A 22,843-nucleotide genomic window follows, 5' to 3' on the forward strand; every position below is an offset into this window, starting at 1 on the left:
TCGGTGAGAACGTGATGACTCCTTTCCAAAGATCCATTAGTTTGTGGTCGATAGCCTGATGTAGTGAGTTGTTTAATTTTGAAAATTTCTGCCATGTGTGTCATAATTTTCCCCTAAGAAGCTGGTTCCTCGGTCAGTCAGTATGGCACGCGGAGTTCCGTAAATGGCGATGAAATGCCGGGCAAAGGCATCTGCTATGGTTGTTGCTCGAATATTTGGTATTGCGACGGCCAAACAATATTTCGTTAAATTGTCCTGCATTGTTAAGATGTATCGGTTTCCGCTGGGTGTTTCAGGTAGTGGTCCTACAGTGTCCAAAGCAATTTTATCAAAGGGTTCTGTTGGTGTATCGGTGATAAGCATCGGCTGTCGAGTTTTCATTCGAACCAGCTTCTGCTCCTGACAGCTTTTGCATTTCCTAATATATTCCTGTATATCATTCCTTAATCCTGGCCAGGTGTACTTTGGAAATAATCGTCTGTATGTTTTGGCAATTCCCTTGTGTCCTCCGATAAGGCTGTCGTGAGCTTCCGAAATTAGGGGTATGCGGTCTTCTACGGGTGGAGTGATGAGCAAGGGGTCCGTTGAAGTGTTTGTTGACGGTTGTGCGGCACCGATAGGCTCGGAAGTAGACGGTACGATGTCCCACAGGTTCAGACTTGAGTCTGTTCTTTCCGAACTAAACAATCCTTGATTTGCTACATGTGGTGATGGCGAGGCGGGTAAATGAGTTGCAGCTGTTTCTATTACTGTGTTTTGATTTTTATCTTCTGGTTGGTGACTCGTTTGAATGATCGTTGTGTCGGTGTCGTCTTCGAAAGAGATCAAATTTCCTGCTATTGGACTTGCTTCATTATTAATGGAATATGATAAAATGGACTTATTCTGTTCCGGTGAATTGAATGGAGTAGATTGTGCAATTGGAGTGTCGAAAACTTCTAATGGTTCATCTGCCAGGTCCTTTTCGCGGGTGAGGGTAGGTAGTAACGAGATCGGCGAATTCCCAGTTATATTTTTCCTGATGCTTTTTGGTGGTCCTCTCTTTTTTATTATGGATTCTTGATACGGGGCTTCGTCAGAGCTAGTGTTCGAATCAACGTATAGCGGATGTGCTTGTTTTCTGCGTAAGGACTTCACGCGCTGTCCTATACCTGTTCCACCTGGTATTTTCAAGAGTCCTGTTGGCCTGTATGTTTTATCTTCTGTTGAAGCGAGTGGCAAACAGATGTGTGCTGGGTTGCGTGATAGCGCATCTGCGTTCTTATTTGTTTTCCCAGATTTGTGTACAACATCGTACTCATACTCCAGAAGTTTTAGTTTCCATTTGACCAAACGAGATGTAGGGTCCTTCACAGAATGTAACCAAACAAGCGGTCTGTGATCTGTCACCAGAGTAAACTTTCGTCCAAAAACGTATGGTCGGAAATATTGCGCTGCATAAACCATAGCCAAACATTCCTTTTCGGTCGCTGAGTAATTCCTTTCGGCCTTGCCCAAGCTCCCAGATGCGTAAGCGATCGGAAGGTCTTGTCCTATCTCCCTTGGCTGAGAACCGCGCCAACTGCGAAGTCCGATGCGTCCGTGGTGATGATGAATGGTTGATTAAAATCCGGATATTGCAAGATCGGTTGTTCACAGAGTTCGTCCCGTAGTTGTTCAAAACTCTTTTGTTGTTCCGATGTCCAGTTGAGACGCACTCCTTTTCCAAGTAATTGTACTAAGGGTTGAGCTTTTCCCGAATAATTTTGAATGGACCGACGGTAATATCCCGTCAATCCCAAAAACTGTTGTATATTCTTCTGTGTCTTGGGTATTGGAAATTCCTTTACTGCTTGAAGATTCCTCGGGTCGGGTTTTACACCCTTGGCTGTAACGATGTGTCCTAAGTAAGTTACCTCTCTTCTTAAAAATTGGCACTTACTCGTCTGCAGGGTGAGACCGTGTTCTCTGAGTCGATTGAATAATTTTTTTATCTTGATTTCATGTTCACGTAACGAGGATGAATATACCACGATATCATCCAGATAGACGAATAATTCTGTTCCATGCAGTCCGGTCAAAACTTGATCCATGAGCCTTTGGAATGTTGGTGGGGCGTTTTTTAATCCAAAAGGCATTCGACCGAATTCGTAATGCCCCCGTGGAGTGGTGAAAGCTGTTTTTTGTCTGTCCAATTTGTTCATCTCGATCTGGTGGAATCCATTCGCAAGATCGAAAATTGAGAAATATTTTGCTCCTCCAAGTTTATCCAGAATTTCAGTTATTTGTGGTAGCGGGTATTTGTCACTAACAGTCTTCTCGTTCAGCGCCCTGAAGTCGATGACCATGCGCCAACGTTTCTTACCGTCAGCATCAGATTTCTTTGGTACAATCCATAATGGTGAGTTGTAAGGTGAAGTAGACGGTTGGATAATTCCTTGTGATAGAAGGGCTGTTACTTGACGTTGAATTTCCTCTTGATGAATTGGCGGGTAACGGTATTGTCTGGTGTTGATGGGTATTTCGTCTATGGTGTGAATGGAATGGTGAAAATTGGGTACCTTATCCAGTCTGTCTCCTGGCAGGTAGAATCTATCCGAAAATTCCTGTATGAGGTTATGCACATGTTCCTGTTCCTCCCTATTGAGATGGTTTGTTTTTAGATTTTCCCAAATTTTCTTTTCCCGGTTTAAAATCTTTCTTGGTGGAGTTTCGTACGACATTACAGGATCTTCATCAGATGAACTCCAAATTTCGTACGGTTGAAGGTATTGTGGTTCCAGTTCAAGTTCGATGTCTTCCTCGCTGGTGTTGGTTGCCATCGCGTAACATATGTCGTCATGGGTGTAAACTGCGGCTTCTCCAACGAAAACTTCTTTCGGTGTCTTTACTCGAGGTAAATAGCCTTCCTTGATGCCTCGATTGGCTACCTTTATTGTGATTTGTTGCCTCGTTCTAGCAGGTAGACGGTATTTAGTGCTGAACTCGTCTTCGTTAGAAAAAGGTATCGGTTTGACTGGTTGATTTCGTGTTACCAAGGTTTTGTGATAGTACGAAATTTCGGCTCCTTCTTGGGCCAAAAATGGACTTCCTATAAGCCCAATTGCGGAAGATAATGGAAAATTGTTTAACACATGAAAATGTGCTGGGGCAGAATTAATGTGTAGGGTTACTGTGCCTATCGTGTATATGGCGGCCGGCGCTAGACCAGTGATTTCCACGCGTTCCCTGGACGTAAATGATTTTGGGTATTTCAATGCGTCTACGTGGATAAGATTGACAGAGGAGCCTCCGTCAATCAAAAATTCCCCTGATCCGTTCTTCAGTTCCGGTACCTTTGCCCTGATTCGCGCTGCAGGAGCTTCCTTGTAGAGTTGCGCGGAGTCTCGTCGCTGAATCGGACTACTCTTTGGCGATTTTGATCTGTCCCGTTCGTCACATCGCCGTCGTGACGAACGCGATTGGAGTTTAAAGAATCCGTTGACGAATTGCGGGAACGGTTGTCCATAAGTCGGCGGGTTGTCCTTTCTTCCCTCTTGCAGGCTTCGCCGTCGTGCCCCTTTTTTCCGCAATTCCAACAAAACAGGTGGTGGTTTCGGTTTTCCTTGCGTCTAGCCACCCTTCCTGTGGTGCAGGTGTCCTCTTGAGATGCGTCAGAGTTGTAAGAGGGGCTCCTGCGTAGTGTAAACGCAGATGTCCTCCTTGGCCGGTCCTCGTGGTCGTCCTCGGATCCAGATGCGCTCCGTTCCCTGCGTCGGTGATAAGAGGGTGACGGTGACCGAGGGTAGGTGGCCCGGGATCTGGGTGTATTTTCCCAGTGATGACTTTCGTCTGGTACGAAGCTATGTTTATTTTTCAACCGTCTGTCTACTTCCAAGACGGCGTCATAGGCATCGTCCAGTGTATCTATTTTTTTATTTAGAGCATGGACACGCAGGAAGATTCGTTCCGGTAATCCCTCGATGAATCCTTCCAGAACGTCCCTTTCCATGTCGCGGATGTGATGCTCGTTATTTTCTTCGTAGCGATCACGAATCGCTATGCGCGTATTGTGAACTAAGTCACAGACGCGATTCACGTAATTTCTTAGAGATTCGTCTGAGCGTATCTTCAGACGGCTTATTTCTCCTTGGAAATATTTTAAGTTCCGACCCGGTGCAAATCTCTTTTTCAGGAATTTAAGCAATTCCCTAATATTTTGGAATGCGTATCCTTGAGTGCAGGTTCTAGCCGGACCGATTAACTTCGTGAGCACTAACGCGAGATACTCTTTTTCCGTATTCGGCGGAATAAACGCGAGACCGTCCCCGACTTTTTGCGCAAAGGCCGATAAAGAAGCGCTTTCGCCGTCGAATGTGGGAATCGAAATCACGGCTGACTGTAAGCAATTTCGTTGCGTTAATACAGCCATAGAATATGTTAAATTCGCGATTTCATCAGCTGTAAGCGTTCTGCTTATGCCTGATGTTGCTGCGTTTGCTTGAGCCATTTTAGCGGTTGACTAAGTAACTAGTATACAACCGGTAAATAACGCGTAGCTAAACTAATGTCGATACTTATGTCGATTTTTAATTTAGTTTCTTACTAGCGCGAAAGCTCTCACTAAAATGTCTATGCAATATCGTTAGATGTAAGCGTGTTGCTTGTGACTGACGTCGCTTAAATTGATCGAGTCCTAATAACGCGTAGCAAAGCTAATGTCGATACCTATGTCGATTTTAATATTAGTCTGTTGCTAACGCGGGAGCTCTCTCTAAAATAGTATGGTTAACTAGGCTGATATTTCAGCTTCCGCTAGTATATAACCAAAACCCTGAATTGATATATTAACAGAAAGATCGTAAGGTGTATCCCACCGCTGTCACCAGTTTGTTACGAGCGGGAGCGCGAGATCCTGGATTCGGTCGAGGGGCAGTACTCGACCGGTGGTTTTGGGTATGGTTAGGAAAAGAAAGGAGGTCCGGACGAACCAGGGGCTCTATACCCTGGGAGCCGTAGGTGGAGGTTACGTGGACGAACCAGGGGCTCTATACCCTGGGAGCCACGGGGTTAGATTTATAGGGAAAATGAATGGTTTCACGGACGAACCAGGGGCTCTATACCCTGGGAGCCGCTAGTAGGAGTGGACGAACCAGGGGCTTTATACCCTGGGAGCCACGTAGGTTTTTAGGATGTTTTAGGATCTTGCTCTCTGTCGTGATGGTACACCTCGAGCGGTAAAGGTGTACCGGGTTCGTGAGATACCCCTAGCCTTACGGTTAATATGGTTCAGGGTTGCTTTGAGTGAATAACACACGTAAGGAATAATAACTTGAATATATATTTTTGACGATGCTCAAGTACAGCTATGGATTTACAAGAAGTTGTACAATTGCTAAATTGCCTCGAAGGCGAAAGATTTGTTATCGGCTTTTACGCGGCGCGTTCGCGGGAGCTCTACTCGATTAATGGACACTCACTGATAAACCGCTAAGGTAGATAGCCGTAGATAGTTGCTTGAAGGGGATTATAGCCCGATCTTGCCCTGAGTGTCACAGTAACGTCGTGCCAAGAGTTTAGGTAAAACTGAGCTCCCCGAGTAAGAAACCGCGGCCCTTATATAGTTGAAAATGCCCAGTACTAAGGCGGGGCATTACCATAAAAGGCAATGAAAATTGGGCCGGGTGTGCGCATACGGCATGAGTCAACCCCGTTCAAAGGGTTGCTCGCTAGATGCTCGAGCCAACGCCCAAGTCACCAAACGTTTCAGCCCCATGCATGAATGATATGTAACAAGGGGAACAAATTTTATTAATGATTTTGTTAGTAACTTTTTAACGAAGCCTCAATCAACAAATTGGTATTCTTGATTTTCGTCTTATTTTTGCCGCTAGAATCGCTCATTAAAATTTTTCCCAGGGGTGGCCGAACACCCTGCATAATTTTAAATACAATAGTATGTCAATAGTAATGCTTGTTCCGTCCGGTCAGCTCGGGTTTTTCCGTTCGTTTATGGTGCCAGATGCGGAACCTTGACTTTGTCGAAAAAGTCTTCGAACATTCCGCATCTGGCAAATTTCATCGTAAGGCATTCAAGCGCTTTAGCTTTTCGAAAGCGCAAGGCCCGAGTTGACCGATGAAGGGCTGCATTGTTCCGCGGGTGGCACGGTCCTCTACAACGACCGTCGCCAACTCGTGGAACAATGCAGCCATAAAACGTCTGCAACGCACGTGTAGCTAGGAGTAATTCGGAGTCCCGTTTTTTCCTCGGCAAAATTAACAGGGCCTTCGACTTGGGGAGGAAACCTCGGTCACCCTCGTCCAGGGTGAGATGGGACTCTTCCTCCTCCACGATCGCGCGAGGGAGGAGTTTACTGGCCAACGGGGCAGGAAAATCGATCCTCCTCCCCCAAGTCGATGGCCAATCGATAAACGGAAAAAGTCAACGCGAATCGGTTGACGAACCCCCAAAGTCGCGTCTCGGAGGGGGTTCAAGCCGAGGAGGAAACGGGATCCGGACACTTCGACACTCGTCGCTGAAACCTCAGACAACAACGATCGAAATCTTTAACTCGTCGCTAAAAGTTCGAAGACAACGGTCCAAATCTTCTTTAACTCGTCGCTGAAATCTCAGACAACAACGATCGAAATCTTTAACTCGTCGCAAAAGGTTCGAAAACAACGGTCGAAAATCTGCAGTTCCATCGTTTCGGGAACACTCGTCATTCGATCTTCGAAGAAATCGCAGCTTAGAAAGTTCAATCGTCTCGTGAACCATTCGTTGTTCGGACATCATTTCGCGAAAACTCAGCTCAAGCGGTTCGTGAGCAACAACTCGTGATTCGACATTAAAGAGAACAGCCGGATTTCGATTCGAAACAATCCGGCAATTCAACAGTCGCTCAAGATTAATTTGGCGAGCGACGGCTAGGAACCCGCGTACCACGAAGGTTAAGAGGGCCTTACAACCCCTCAGAGTTTAAAAGAAAACTCACGCGACTACCTGGCCAGTACCGCCGCGACGCGACGGTACGATTCAATGCTCAATTATCAATTATAAGAAAGTGCATTGCTACACCAATAACTATGTGAACGATAGCTATTGGGAAAGTAAATTTGAAAAAATACGTTCGTTGTAATCACAAATAAAGTTTTCAATTTTGCATTGTATTTTGAGTAATAATATATTAAAATTAATAAGAATTTTTATGAAATCCACCAAAAACTTTTACCTTGTCAAATCAATAGATGATATTGTATAAAAGAAAAAGTTGTCTATCATTCGCAAAAATTATTTATTTTGTCAGCCTTAGTGGCCAGTCCGCCAATAAAATCTGACTGAAACGCCAACTCATTTTTCTATCCTTCCCGAATTTATGTTCTAGACTCGGAACGATTAATTTATGAAACCCGTTGCTATTTTTTATGCGTGTTACTGTACAGTATTAAAAGATACAACATGTATCACAAATTAATCACAGAAAAATACATTTTCGTTCACGTTCATGAATATTAATGGTTCAAAATTGATTATATTAACATTCGTTGAAAAAACGTATATGCATGTATTCACATTCTTGCCACCATAATCATCTCTTTTAAATAAATGATGTTTTTTCATTGTTGAAACGAGTGTTTTTCAATAAATTCTTTCCATGAAAGGACAAAACTGTAAAATCATCGTTGCTATATGCAAAAAAGTTCAATGACAACTATAATCAATAAAATTCATTTACAGCTCGCGACATTCACAATTTTAATATTCACAGTACTTTTTACAATCAATAGAGCATTATTCACTGTGTTCTATTTTTTAAACCCTTATAACTTTCATAATTTTTCAAAGTTGTTAAAAATCAAATAGTGCCATAATTTTAGAGTCTGCAAACTATCGATTAATATAAAAGTTTGTTTCGATTTTTTGAAAAAAAAAAAAAACGATTGCACTCTTAAAACTAGCAATCCCGATTTAATTACCAAGAAGAGATTAACGATGGTTTTTCGTTTAAAATGAAACAGAACGCGATCATACTCGGACTGTTATTAATTACACGTTCTTCGTATCATTTTTCATCAACTCTATCACGTATTATTAAAAATAGTTCGAATAAGGTCGTGTTTCGACTTACGAAGATAAAATTGGAAACGTGGAAATTTTTAGTTTGTATTGGTGGCTGTCACACCAAAGCGCGTGCTACAGAATTTTGATGTTCAACGACTGAGCACCTGTAATACCAAACACATTCGCTATTCCGTTTTTTTCGTCTTCTTTGCACGGTTCATGCGTCGCTGGTTCTCAGCTCGAGATAAATAAGATCAATTCCAGGAATGAATTCGTGTCTAATCCCGAAAATATGCAAACGTTCTGTCCTGATTTTTTGCGAATATATGATCACTATTATACTCTAAACTCTAGCAAAAACTTAATAGACGTCATCAAACAGTCATAAAACCTACGTTTATGACACTTTGGCAATCCATAAACTTGAGTGCTTAATTTACATAAACGATTAATAAATTATGTTCTCGATTTACAAATTACGAATACATGGTACGCGTTAATGTACTGTGTGTATTATACTATTGTATCGAATACTCCTTTATGTATTTAATCCGAAGTTGCTTGTTTATTTTTGAGTTTTTCAAATAACTAGACAAAATTTGGCATCGAATTCAATTTTTTAAAACCATTTTAATGTATTATAACACAAGATATTTCTCATATCAATCAGAACTGGAATTATACTGCGTTTAACACCTCTATTTTCATACAAATAAAGCCGTTTTAAGGGGTGTAACTAAAAACTTGTAAAATCATCGGAATACGTGCGTAGCAAGCGCATTCTGGACAAAGGTGAACAAGTAAAAATAATGAAAAAATTCCGATCAAGGGGAAAGTAATTACCTCTCAACAAAAAGGAATAAAAACTGATCGAGTACACACCGCGTATATTCACAAGCTGTTCAATGGCTAGAGGTGATATATGTATATCGTGAATAAAAAGAATGTGCGCATTGTAAGATCGTTTGAAAGGTTACAACAAAAATTTAAAGAAATGATAGCAAAATCAGGATTGATTTTTATAATGATTATATTAAATTTTTCGTATTATTGTAACAAACGAAATGCAAAAGGAATTAAGACAACAGGATTTTTGTGTTGAAAAAAAATTCTGCAGAAACATTATCTAAAATTTGTCCATATTTCAGAATACTTTATCTGTATGTAAATGACTGATTTATGCAAATTTATGTTAAAAAATAAAATAAAATTGAGGCGCTCAGTTATCGGAAAGTACCTGCCTTCTAGTTAAATATTCATTAAACGACTAGATCTATATGTAGATATTGGTTATATCTATCAGAAAGGGATTGACTATCGACACCAAAATATTCGCTTAGTCAGCAGTTAAGAAAATCTTCTAGATCTTTCAGGCGTAAAAAGAAAGGAAACGATCAAAACAAATGAGAACTTTGAAACTTGAAAATTTTTTAAATAAAATTTAATTCGAACATTTAAATAGTTTGATTTAGTATGACATGGAAACCCTTCACCTATAATACCAAATACATAACAGTTTAAAACAACTATTTAATACACAAAACAACATGAGTACACAAAGATACACACACCTGGGCAAATATTTAAGAGCACATAACTAATAGTAACCAGTCACTAATGACTATAAATGTCAATCAAACTTTAAATCCCACATTTTTATCTTCCTTGTATTTTTTATGATGCCCGAATAATTATCTCAAAATTAATGCCCCTCAATTACACCCACCGCCATTTTTAGAATTGAGTTTCTGTACTTTGCAAATTCTAATACTACAAATGAATTTGTGCCTTTCACTTTTTTAAAAATAAAGAACACTATATCTAATTTGAAGCCTGTTTTAATTCCAACTTCTACTTTAAACGGTTCGATGATCATTAATTACAATCCGTAATTGCCAGTGATGTTTTCTACTATTGTAACTCTTGTTAGTACTACGTTCATCAGTTTTTATTGACAGGTGTAAATAATCTAATGTATAATTATTTAATTAATTATAACTCTAATGTACAATTAAGTAATAAAGCATGTCAAACAAAAGAATACATATGTTTTGTTTATAAAGATTAATCAGGACAGGATACAATATTGTATCTATATAATTCGAAATAAAGAATGAAATTTGTTTGTGTGATCTATCATTATCAAAAATAATAACCTTGGAGTATGATTAGAGTAATTCTAGGAACAAGAATAACTGTATGACGACATCTCAGTGTTGTTATTTACCAAATCATCCCAATCATATATTATAGTCTATATCGAAATCCGTTAAGTCAAGACGTGCTTAAATAAATTACTCAAAATAACTAACAGATCGTAAATAATCATTGATTATTAATCAATTGCGTGGATGTCGAGTTTTAAAACTATTTTTTCGATAACAAACGGTCATATGTACAAACAAATTCTATTCAAGATTTTCCATTTATTTTTATACGAATAATCGCTCTTTTCCCGGTTGCGTTGCGATTACTGGGACACTCTATATAGTGGTAATGGTTAGGAGTCAAACGCGTTTACATTTTGTATTTTATTTATATCAGACAGTTCGACAAGGTTATCGGAATCAATGTGGTCCTGCATCATTCAAGAGTGTAGAAGTTTCTGTATCTGAATCTCTGTTAACCAAATAATCTATCATCGAAACACTATTATTAGAAGATTCTACTATTCGTACATGTCCTGGTACAATATCCTTTTTTGGAAATATTTTTCTATAACGGTATAAACTAATTTTGATCGTCGCAATTTACAAGTTTATAGCTATTAATATCATCAACGATAGAATTAGTGTGGAGTCAAGTACAAAGTCATAAAATAATTAATAAATTGGAGTGTACCATAAGATTAGCAAAAATGTACCTATTAGAAAAGTTGGGCAATTATTAATATAAAATCATCTACATTGAGAAAATGGGATTTTATACATAGATAGTTTGGAGAGCAAGAAAAAGTTTAATTCCATACGCATTTAAAAACTCGCGTGATTTACGACAGCTAAATACCTCGTATAATGTGTAAATAACTTATCGATAAAATGTTCAAGTTCAGAACCGCATGTAATGTTTTAACGAGGTGGAGGCACGAATTTGATTCCTGAAAACCTTTCAAAACAAACGAGATACACCCAGGAGCGAGCGAAATAGTGAGCGTTTCTTATATTACAGGTAGCGATGGGTTCAAGACCGTTTCGAATCGCTTATAATCCGTAACGTCGTATTCAAAACGCCTCGAACATTAATTGAATTCAGTCTTGACAGATTTTGGTAAATCTTGGAATCTTGAACGATCTTTATTCGTGTAACGAATTTTAAACGAAGCAATGCAGTATATTTGGAATATCAAAGTATCTAAGAAACTACTAATTTTAACATTTTAACTTAATTTGTAGAGTAAAAAATCGTTACGCATTGAATCGTTACAATCGTGATTAAAATATGTTATAATTATATTAATTCTATAATTTTGCTATTATTATGAGAATGATGAAAGATTTTCTAAAAAATCCTTTAATCTTTTAATGAACGTATAACTAGAAGTAATTTAAACGCGGTTGAGTTTGTACTCGTTTTAAACAGAAAAGCATCCACCAACCGATTCATAATGAGACGCGATAAAAAATGCCAAAGTTTTTAGTCTGCTTAAATGCCTGTCAGCCAATATGAGCGCGACAACCATTTTTAAATTCAGTCAGCTGGGTTGTGTTTCCACGGCTACCGACCGCTCGAGTCGACGAGTCTCTCGTCTCGAAGAAAAAAAATCGTAGTGGGGATGACCATGCACGTTTTATCAAGGTTGAACGTTTTATCAAGGTCACGCAGAAATGTTGCATCAAGATGCTACTGTATTATTGTTTCCTTTCTGTTATTAGTATTTATACTATTTTATTTACAAAATATATGGTCGATCTCATAAAAGTGTGTTCTATTTATTTTTCATTTTGATTTCTCCCTATTAATTGATATAATTCGGGTTCCTACAGTAGTAAAATAGAACTTTACACAATGTTCTAGTTATTGTGTTAATTACAAAATAATCTAAGAAGATGATACTTCAAGTCATACATGTATGTTATTGTTATTATAATTTATATAATTGATTAGTATTAATCAGCTTTATTATGCTGGGTGCAATTATAAGAATACCTTGCTGAAATAATTGGTAGTTGTCCGCATTGTTTGCAATAGTAATTTAAATATTATTCGTGAAATACTTTGTCTATTTAAGACTTGTAAAACGGACTTAAAATTCGGTAATCGAGATTTTCTTTATTTAAAAGAATGGAACACATAAATTAATTTATAAAAAGACTTTCACCATCGAGGAAGAAAACTCTGCACTATTTTGAAACAAATTAATGATTTTCTTCCTTTTTTTTACCACAATTGCGTTAGTTATATGTATCTTCAACACACTACGTTCAATGCGAACTAATTGTCATTAATGAGCATAAATTTCGTTGAACGTATACACGGTAATAAAATTTAATTAAAAGATTATACTACCTGCATGACCGTGGTCGAAATGTGTTTCCATTGCGAAGCGACATACGCAGTGAAACAAAGGCAGACCTAAGAGAAAAGTCGACGACAATGAACCGAAGAAGGGTAATGACTTTAAATTTATAAACACATAGATCTGATTTCGCAAGATACATTGTTAAACGCACTAGATGTCTTCCGACTACCGTGTGCCGGATTTTCTGAATTTGCTGGCCTTGAAGTTTGCATTACAGAAAAGGTCCTTGACTCCAAACTGGTTCAAGTAATTGTCTGAAAACGTATTCTTCTTTTCGCGAACTACGTCGCATCTATCAGCCGACCTCGTTTTAACTCAATAAATACTGATCGTGAAAGTAAGAAAGAAGTCGAATCCTTTTTACTTTTCATTCAGAAATACTTTCTTTAAACGGCCATTTTTAACTGGATATACATGTATTTCAAAAGATTTCAAGAAGGTGATTTCAAATATCATAAATGTAACTATACTAATATTTCCAAGTTCCATAAATGAGAATGAAAATTTTGCACGTACTCTAATTAAGAAGATTGTTGATCATTAGTTTAAATTGTTTAATCAGATATCTAGGTGTGGATGTAAAATGATAATTTTATTATTTCTACGCATTGAATTTCTATGGTAAATTAGATGGTAATATCGTAACAAAGGAAGGAAACATGAGCAATGTTATGAATTTCATTACGTCACAATTCATGAATTGTTTATTCAAAACATATGGAAATATAAAGAATTAAATGCTTCCAAAAACTGGTTATGGTTGCGATTTATTTTCGCGAACCAGGACTTCCTTGTTATTGTGCGTGTATACACGTGCTATGTACCGAAATTCTTGTACGATGCCGTATTTAAGAAATATATCAAACCCATATATCTGCTAAACGAAAGCAATACTAGTTAATAAAAGCATACACAGAGCAACTCTTGCAATTATATATTCTGGCCTTGAATTCCTCCTTTTAATGGAACTTATCCTCGATTTATGGAACTGAAAACGACTCTTTGCAATCATTACGCACTCGTGTAGTAATAGTTCATAATTTACTAGGAGATATCTATACCTCTTCATTTACTGTCAATGGTCGAAACTGTGATTCTTAATAACAGACATTTCAGTTATTTAAATAATAATCGTGAAACTAAAAAATCATGATTGCGCTGAAAATTGTTCCATTCAAAGAATCTAGTAATTTGTTTTATTTACATAGGCTGAGACAATACATAAGTTTGAATATTTTGGCATTATGTTACGTTTTTGAGCAGCAATAATTAATCAACTGTATCTGTATAGTGCTATTCTAATAGTTTTCACCACCTTTTGCCTCATTTCTGTATTTCACTAGTGTATAAATTCGCGATCCTAATTTTTTTTTAAGTGAATTACATAAGAGAAAATAAAGTTTTAACTGAAAAGTATTTTTTATGTCAATTTCCTTATTTTCTAGTGAAAGTTGATAAAGTAACACATTCTCGGCGCAAATAACAATACATTGTTGGGTATGCAAATCAGCGTTCGTAATACTTATTTGTCGTTATTCTGAATTAGATCAATAATTTCTCCTTTATAAATAATTAGCTTCTCATCCAATGCTGCTCGCTGCATCGAACAAAGCTCAATCAAGAACAGATGAATTCTTTCTGATTAATTTTCTCATAATCTTTTAATTCTTCTTTAAATGTAGGGGAACTGTACATGGTGTTTCAAAACGATGGGACAAACTGAAACGTATAAACTTATCATACGCAAAGAAATTGAAAAGTCGGTATATTGTAAACTGAGACTTATAAATCTAGGATATAATTAGTGCGAATCAAGAATCAGATCAATAAATTTTAATTGCTTATATCTGTAAAACAAAGCCTCGGATTATAAAATAATACTATATAATAAACTCTTCGATTTTTTCCCCATTGTTTTAAAACACCCTGTATACAATATCTTATATCGTATATCGTGGATTAAATTAGTAGTAGTAATAGTAACATGGTAATAGTATGATATATAGAGATGAAGTTTTATTATAAAATAATCTTACATCTAGGATGACCTTCTTTAAAAAAAAATATTATGACAACTGGGTTAATAATTGATTGAAACAGTCGTTGGAATAGAACTTAATGTAAATTAAAATAGTATGAATCAACTTGACACTATTTTATAATAAAATTTCATCTTTAGACACTGTATTGTTCTTTATGATCAGCCATTTTTTTATTGTACAAATTGATCATATCGTGTAATAGTAACTTGAGTGGCGGACATAAAAACAATGGGCAAAGTTCATATAAACATGCATCCTGTTTAGTCTTATCCCTAAGTTATAACCATTTTTATGCTCTGCTAATTACTAATCGTTAACTCGGTTACTACAATTGATTATATAAAACTGTTTATATACAACGCTCGATAATTCATTTCTATCTCTCGACCTTGTTAGCTATCACTTCCTACGAATCAATCTAGATGATTCGTTCGAAAAGAATACACGATAATTAATTAAATTATTGTGCGTTAGAAGAAATAATGAATAAACATTCGAACCAGGAAATGGAAAACATGCAATTGACGCATGGATTTTCTGAATGTAATTCAGTTGAAGCGAAACGCCTGTATGCGAATTGTTTCCTGAATAGATGTCTGTTAGACAAAAGAACTAACGTCTCTTAGCACGGGCTTGTTTAAAAAACGGATGTTAAAAGACTAGATCAATCAGTATTAGGACTGTTAATCTCCAAACGAGAATTCTGAATCGTATTTAATAAAATTGTGACACCAACACTCGAATAATAGCAACGAAAATGATTTTTCTTTGACAGTTAACTCTTATACTCCGTTATTACAAATGTCAAATGTCAAATTTCACAACATTCATTATGAGATTGAAGAAAGTCCATATGCTATTTTTCGATCGAATCACCAATAACAATTTAGTGTAAACATATAGGTGATAATCTGATCGAACCAGTTTTTCTTGGTGGGAGATTAACAAGTCAATCTCATGTTAATTTCTTGAGCAGTTAATTGAATGAACTATTAGAAGAGATTTCCCGTAATATTTTACGTTGTTTGTTATGATATGGTTCTTAAACGAACGATTTTTTAAATTTACTGGATGTTTATTTCTGAAATCGGTTGAAAACTAATTTTTTCCAATACCAATTTCTTGTGTTGAAATATTTCGTCAACCTGTAAAACAGAATATGCAATACACTATTGGTAGTAAACAATAATGACTTATAAACAAAAAAATATTGGAACAGCGCAAACGTTATACTGTTCTTCCTATAAATAAACTAATGACAAAATGAATGCTATGTCCAAGTAGATTCAAAGCAACTGAGAAGTTGATCAATACTGATCAATCAAACAACATTTCTAGTATTCTCTAAATATCAGCTTTTATAAATAACATGTCATAATAATGTTTGTAATTAGTTGCGAAATATTATTCGAACGATCGTAAACAAATTCAAGAATTGAAATCGTGGGAATCCAGTCGACAAATTTGACAAAATGTTGATAAAATGTACCCTCAACAGATTATGTCAAAATAAGTAAAACAACGGAAAGTCACAAGACAAAATTACAATTTACCATATGAGCGTTCTTCTGTACTCTGACAAGTTGATGAATGTCTTGAATATGGTGCGTGCGTACTTTAAGTGGATCAGAACAAGACAGTGGTTCGAATGATATTATTCAGTAAAAGATTGTACAACTATATGACGTGAGTATGCAGAAACGTCCTCCATAGTTGTTTACTAGATACAAAGGTATTTACCATGACATGATGTCCAATGCGTGGCAACGCACTAATCACCGATCTGGGAAATTTTCCGATTCCCTTCCCTGTCTGTGAATGGATCAACAAAAAAGCGTACGATCTCGAATCATCGTCAAATTTTATATTTAGAAATTAACGCAGAAAATAAGTCGAGGAAGTTTCAGTTTAAAGAGATTCCAGGGATTTAAATTCATACCAGGGCACGCCCGACGAAATTCGTGCACCAGGTTCATATCTAAGAGAGAGGTTCATTGCAATGACATTTTTTTCTGGAAATTGTGCATCTCTGTGAAAGATGACGCAATTTCTGTTGGTATTTTGCCGCGTGATAACCGTAATAAGGTAAATTCATCTTTCATCGGGTAAGACGTGGTCAATTTGACCTTGACCTCGGGAATGAACGAAATTTACTAAAGAAATTTACTTGTGTGCCAGATTACGTTTATTGCAAAATTGTAAATCGCGAAACTGATGTATACAGTTGTCGACTAATTCTAATTCTAATGATTCGAGAAGATTTTTTACACGTCATTCGTTTCGGGTAAAAGTTTAAATAATCAGTTAAAAGATTTTAATTAATCGGCACATTGAATTCTCTAGTGACTGAAGCTCAATTATTAAAGATAAAATTCGTAAAAGTGAGTCAAAGTTGTTGTGGTTGTGGTTGGTACGATGGGATATTAAAAATTGAAGGAGATTCCAGATGCCGGGGAAATACTTTTCCCATTTGCACATTTTTTACGTGTTATCCACCATAGAAAATCCCCGCAACGCGTCACTCATCTACAATATTTTAATCTTCAAGCGGCTAGGTGGAATGCGTAGCGTGAGATAAGTATCATCTTGAGGAGAAATATTTCACTACGATCACGGTAATGCAAAGTTATCGTTTAAACTGTGAACTGTAAAATCAATTAAACAAAATACCGGTAAATGATAAATTCAAATACAATCGATAAGATTCAACGCTTTAAGGAAGTATTTTAAATCAAATTCTTTAAAAAAATTGTTTTGGAAGATTCACGATAAAATAACCCTTTAAAAATATAGTATGATTTCGACTCTACCAATTGAGAATACAAACATTCGTACGAGACCATAATTTCCTATTATTATTTTCAATTTCCTTCTATTGGTGTAGAGTGGAAAAATAGTATCCGGACTATAATTACAGAGTAAAATAATTGATACGAAAATTCATAAAAAGGTACGATAAAAAAATGTAACAAAAACTCCGGAAAGATATCTATGAAACGAGTATAAGGAACACAAGAAATCAGTGACGAAAAATTGCTAAGATATTCTTCGAGTAGGAACTTAATACGAAATTGCCACAGATCAAATGATAAAACGTAGACGTGGCTATAAAATCGATAAGAAATTAATCGATATCGGCAAAGCTTATGAAAATAGTATATGGACAAAACAGTGAACGGTACGAGGGGTAGGAATCCCTCGGATCCAATATTTCATCAATATTCCATTGACCTTTGAACGCCTCAAACGATTGACGTACCGCAATTGTCGCGAGACCAGGTAATCTTGTGATCTTCCACCTAGGAACAGTCTTCTCTCATCCGTGGTGGGGCACCGATTCCGGTCACCGATTGGTCAGTAGTCCACGTGCTCCACGCTGCGTTCAGCCAGTCGAAACTCAAGTGGGGGATTGCAATGACTCTAACACATTTTTTGAACTTCTACAAATGCACGTTTTCATCACTTTTGCACAGAAGCGCACGGCGTACGCACCGAGAAGAAAGTTTGCTCCGCGTGCCCGGGAAACGATCCAACTAACAATTTACCTGCCGTTTCATGTAGCATTCGAAGCGAGATCATCCGGTGTACGTAAATCGAATCCAGGTTTTAGCCTCGAGTGTATCATCGGGTGAGCATAGTTCTGGGAGTTGTATTTCGCTAGAGAAAAAGACTCTGGACGAACTCGAGAATTCACAAATATCATCGCGTCGAACTGGAATTTCCGAAAGTAGTTCTACAACGGAAATTGCTCGGATTTTTAGATCGGTTGTTAAAAGATCGATCCCGGCGTGCTCAAGTTTTCTTCCGATAATAAATAAAACATCGACAAATCCGTAACGTTTCGCGCGAGTTCTGTGTGAAAAAGAGTCCTCGGGACCCGTATCGTTTCCGTAGTACATCGACAGAGAAGTGAATTTCTCGTCTTCGGTTTTGATTAACTTGGTTTTCGATAAACTGTCCCAGTGACGTGCAGCCATGAAGGATTTCATGATGATATGGAGTCAACTGACCGGACGACGGTTCTCGTCCGTCAATGTGAATCAGAATCCAAACGATATCAGCGAGTTGGAGGAGGTGTCGATCAGTCGAAAGACGAGTCTCGGGAGAAAGTCTTCGATCGTCGTGAATCGCTTCTTCAATGCAACTTTACCGGTGCATTCGAACGGGAGGCCGAAATGGTCAAAAAGTGAGTAATTATTAACATCAATTGCGCCGTGTATAAATATAAAGAAGAGTTGTTTACTCCGGTAAGATACCGGTCGCCTAAGTCGTACATATCTCTTCGATTTCTTTATTATTACCGAATATAAGTACAATCTAATGCCAACTGTATGAAGTGACCGAGTAATGAAAAGTGTAAACAGAAAATTAACAGACAATATTTTGTTACGTGTGTGGTATAAGCGTTTTGAATAATCAAATATGATTAAAACGCCAAAACTTGTTTCGAAGAACTCGGTTTACATTTGGAAGCCTCAACCAATATCAACTATGATCGATGTAATTTAAGAATACGTATTATGTTTACTATAAAAATTAAATTAATATTTTGTCGAAAGTTATTTTGATTCCTAAATCATACCACTATTTCTTAAATCGTATCAGTATGATTTATGAATACGTGCTTAACATGCTCGCCACCACGCATCTAACTAACCACATAGATTATGCGAGACGCATTCTTTTTATAAAATTATTTATTTCGTACTTTAATTTCTATGTGATTCTACTACCAAATATGTGAAACAGTGATTATTGTCATTTTATATAAACAATTATAATCTATTTTAAATTGTTAGAGAAATGACATCAAAATGGAGTTAAAATAAGCATAGCAAAACGATTGAATCAATATTACTTTTAATACAAGTTTTTAAAAAGATTTTGAACACTGACTTTTGCACCATACCATAAAAAGACTTTTAAAGAATTAATTTATTCTTGCACTATACCATAAAAAGACTTTTAATGAATTAATTTATTCTTGACAATAAGTTTAACATATAGCAATATGCATCTTGAAGACCAAGCTACAATTTTCAATATTAATTCACATCAAAGTTAATACCAAATTGGCAATTTAGCATGAAATATTTTCATTTCTACGATTTACTATTAAATTCAATGACATCTGATATTGTCATAATATGCATGTCATTTTCTTTCTGTAAACATTTTTAACCAATTGTTCATTATTAGTTTTGTAATCATAAAAATAAGATAATTTACATTAAAAAGAAAAATTTATGTAAATTATAACAAATTTTTTTTGTTTAGATGAATCGAAACATAAAATATAACTGAACATTAGGTACAGAGTGAAAAACTGTACTGGAGTATAAACATAAAATATATACAATTAATAATTATACATGGCACTTAATATTATGTACAAATTAGTTAAAAGACAAAAAAAACTTTAGAAGCTTCCACATAATCTTTATTTACAATACATTTTTTTGCTAATGTAAATAATGTCTGTTTATATTTTATTTTTCGGTACTTCCTCATTGTATAATTTACATATATTTTCCAGTAGATTTATATCATTCTATTTTGATACTTTCTGAGATAACCACGAATGGACATGTACATATGTACGTCCAATGTCATTAGACTATTTCGGTTGAATTCTTCAGGGATCAGACTTGAAAATAAGATTACAAATGTACTATTCACTTTAAAATCGTAGATAAATTATTTGAATCATTATTAGGGAGAATTCTTTAAAAATTTATCCAATTAAATAAATATAATTCAATCGTTACACCGACAAGAACAACATTACTCTACTCGTTTTTATCCGTCACGTATTATTTGAACAACATTTGAGCGAATAATAAATATAGACAACACGTTACTCATACAAATATATAATGGAATGCAAGTTTATTTGGTAATTGTAAGAAAACCTGAGTTATGTATCAACGTCAATGATAATGTGCACACAGACTTCTGAAGATAAACTGGTTTTACAGCGGCACCAGTGGTAATAACATTGAATTGGAATTTTACTACGGATATCCACCTATAGGTTTACGCACAAACCAATAGTGGATGTTGATTTGGAAAATTTTATGAAGAATAAATTGTCAAACGTACATAATTATCAGAATTCTCAGAAGTTGTATGCATATAAACTTTATGTGGTATTCTTCAGTATTTTTGGATTTTATAAAATATTTTTATAAGAGATTCCAAGAAAGTGTTAAGGAATTTATATAATTACATCAAATTGTCCAATTCATATATGAAATTCAATAACAAGTCTAACTCGTGGCACTCAATAATATCTCCTTTTAACTAGTTTTGGTTATTATAAATAGGAGAATATTTTACTGCAAAAGTTGATTGAGTTTCGAACTTGCGTATCTAATTATTAATAGTTTTTAATTTCATAAGCATATGCTTATAATGTACAGAACTAAATGTCACACTTCATTCACGATTATCACAACATAACATATGTATATACAAATTTCGCAAAAACAGAACCGCGATTCACACGTTCATTGTTTCACCTTTCTGCTTACATTATGTAAATGTACACAAGTTTTTGAAATTACTCTTTTCTCACTTTTGTATCAAGTTTGACACATTTCCTTGAAAAAGCTTCAAGTACGTGTTGCCAACGAAAAAACGGAGCTGTTTCGGAAATTGAAAAGACTCTACCAAGGAATAGAAATGGCACGAAAATCAATCGATAAGACGCGACTTGTATACTTAATGAAAATTCTAATTTCATTTCTATACTCAAATATAATGACATCGAGTCAACGTATAAACAGAATTTCTATACTTTCTATTCCAAAAAATTGTTGTGGAAAAAAGATACTGAGATTGAAAAATAATAACGTAACATCGTCTTGTCTGCTTTTTTTGTGGAATAACTGCAAGTAAAAATTTCTCAAACGGGAGAAAAATACACATTACTTACGTTAAAACTACACTTGCATAGAACCAGTATAAAGAGAATAAAATTATCTAGAAAAACTAAGACAACGCCTAATTTATCAATAAATTAATTGTCGATATCAGTAAGGTCTTCTGAAGAATTCGTATGTCAAATGTCAATGATGTCTCCCATAAAACATCGATAATTTCGTAAATAGATTACATACGTTTAATGCTGCAAATGCACAAGAAAACCGCGACCTATTTCCATCATACAATGAACTAAATTTACGACGATTTCATTGGTAGTACATCTCGGTGTATATTTACGTAATTAGACTTCGATACAAGTAAATATTTATCTTGCAAAGATTGTGAAATACAGGAAAGCTTTCAATCACTGAGTCATAAGCATTGGACTTGAAACAAAGCCTCATTTGTGTTACATGACCGAGGAAAATTGAATTGAATTTTAGTAAAAAGAACGATATAAAACTGTTAGAAAAAATTACTGCATTGGTAAAACGGCTTCCTTCGGCTTTTTCTTTAAAATTAACAGTGAGTTATTACATTAAAAGTGTTAAACAAAACTATCTAAACTTATAGACAAAAGTTGCACAAAAAGATTTAGCATACTGTGATTATACAGGGTGTTCGGCCACCCCTGGGAAAAATTTTAATGGGAGATTCTAGAGGCCAAAATAAGACAAAAATGAAGAATACCAATTTGTTGATGGAGGCTTCGTTAAGAAGTTATTAACGTTTAAAGTTCCGCCCATACTGAATTTTTTTCTTGAAAATGCGCAGGATTTCGGGGGTATGTCTTTTTACCAAAAATGCTTGTAATTGACCCCTGCAACTGAAAATATGTTTTCCAGAACGATTTAAAATTTTTTAATTTCACCGAAAAATTTCAACATCTACTCGAATTTTTTTCTCGAATCTGTGTAGGATTTTGGGGATATGTCTATTCACCAAAAATGCTTGTAATTGTGAACACCCTGTATAATGTCTATAACGTAAGAACTTTGTTTCGTAACAATTTTTTTCAATAATCACCCGATAAAAAGGCTGAATTAAATATCTGAATCTTTCCATGCACAAATGGAACTGATTTATTCATTGTTATAGAATTCTGTTTCTGTTAGAATTGATAAATAGATCAATTAAAATAGTGTCGAGTGAATCTCACTTCAATACAATGCTATTATTATCGATAACAATAGATATGTCCATTTTCGATTAGGTTTCGAAGGCTTTTATTTGTATTAAATATTATGTCTACGGTCAACAGAACAATTAAGATACCTTTTCTGTGACAACAAAGAAAAAAGTAAGGAGAGTACACGTCTCTAGGTGAAGTATTCA

At 35.8% G+C, this 22,843-nt stretch overlaps 1 protein-coding gene across 4 annotated transcripts in view; it reads left to right on the plus strand.

Annotated features, from left to right (window-relative positions):
* LOC122402053 (scavenger receptor class B member 1-like) overlaps positions 1 to 22,843 on the plus strand; it is an 88,373-nt gene that overhangs the window by 24,810 nt on the left and 40,720 nt on the right. Inside the window, exons 1-2 of one of the 4 annotated variants that reach the window (XM_043404563.1) lie at positions 16,519 to 18,209; positions 18,545 to 18,767. The exons of 1 other annotated variant lie outside the window; for it this stretch is intronic. In XM_043404563.1, coding sequence (XP_043260498.1) covers positions 18,557 to 18,767 — 211 coding nt within the window. In that variant the 5' untranslated portion in view covers positions 16,519 to 18,209; positions 18,545 to 18,556. Of the gene's footprint in view, positions 1 to 16,518; positions 18,768 to 22,843 lie in introns of those variants that run through there. 2 more of the 4 variants (XM_043404562.1, XM_043404561.1) reach the window with 2 other exon arrangements.

The sequence above is a fragment of the Colletes gigas genome, unplaced genomic scaffold (genome assembly GCF_013123115.1).
Source record: "Colletes gigas isolate AHSC1104 unplaced genomic scaffold, ASM1312311v1 Colletes_gigas_Sc00032, whole genome shotgun sequence".
Lineage (NCBI taxonomy): Eukaryota > Metazoa > Arthropoda > Insecta > Hymenoptera > Colletidae > Colletes > Colletes gigas.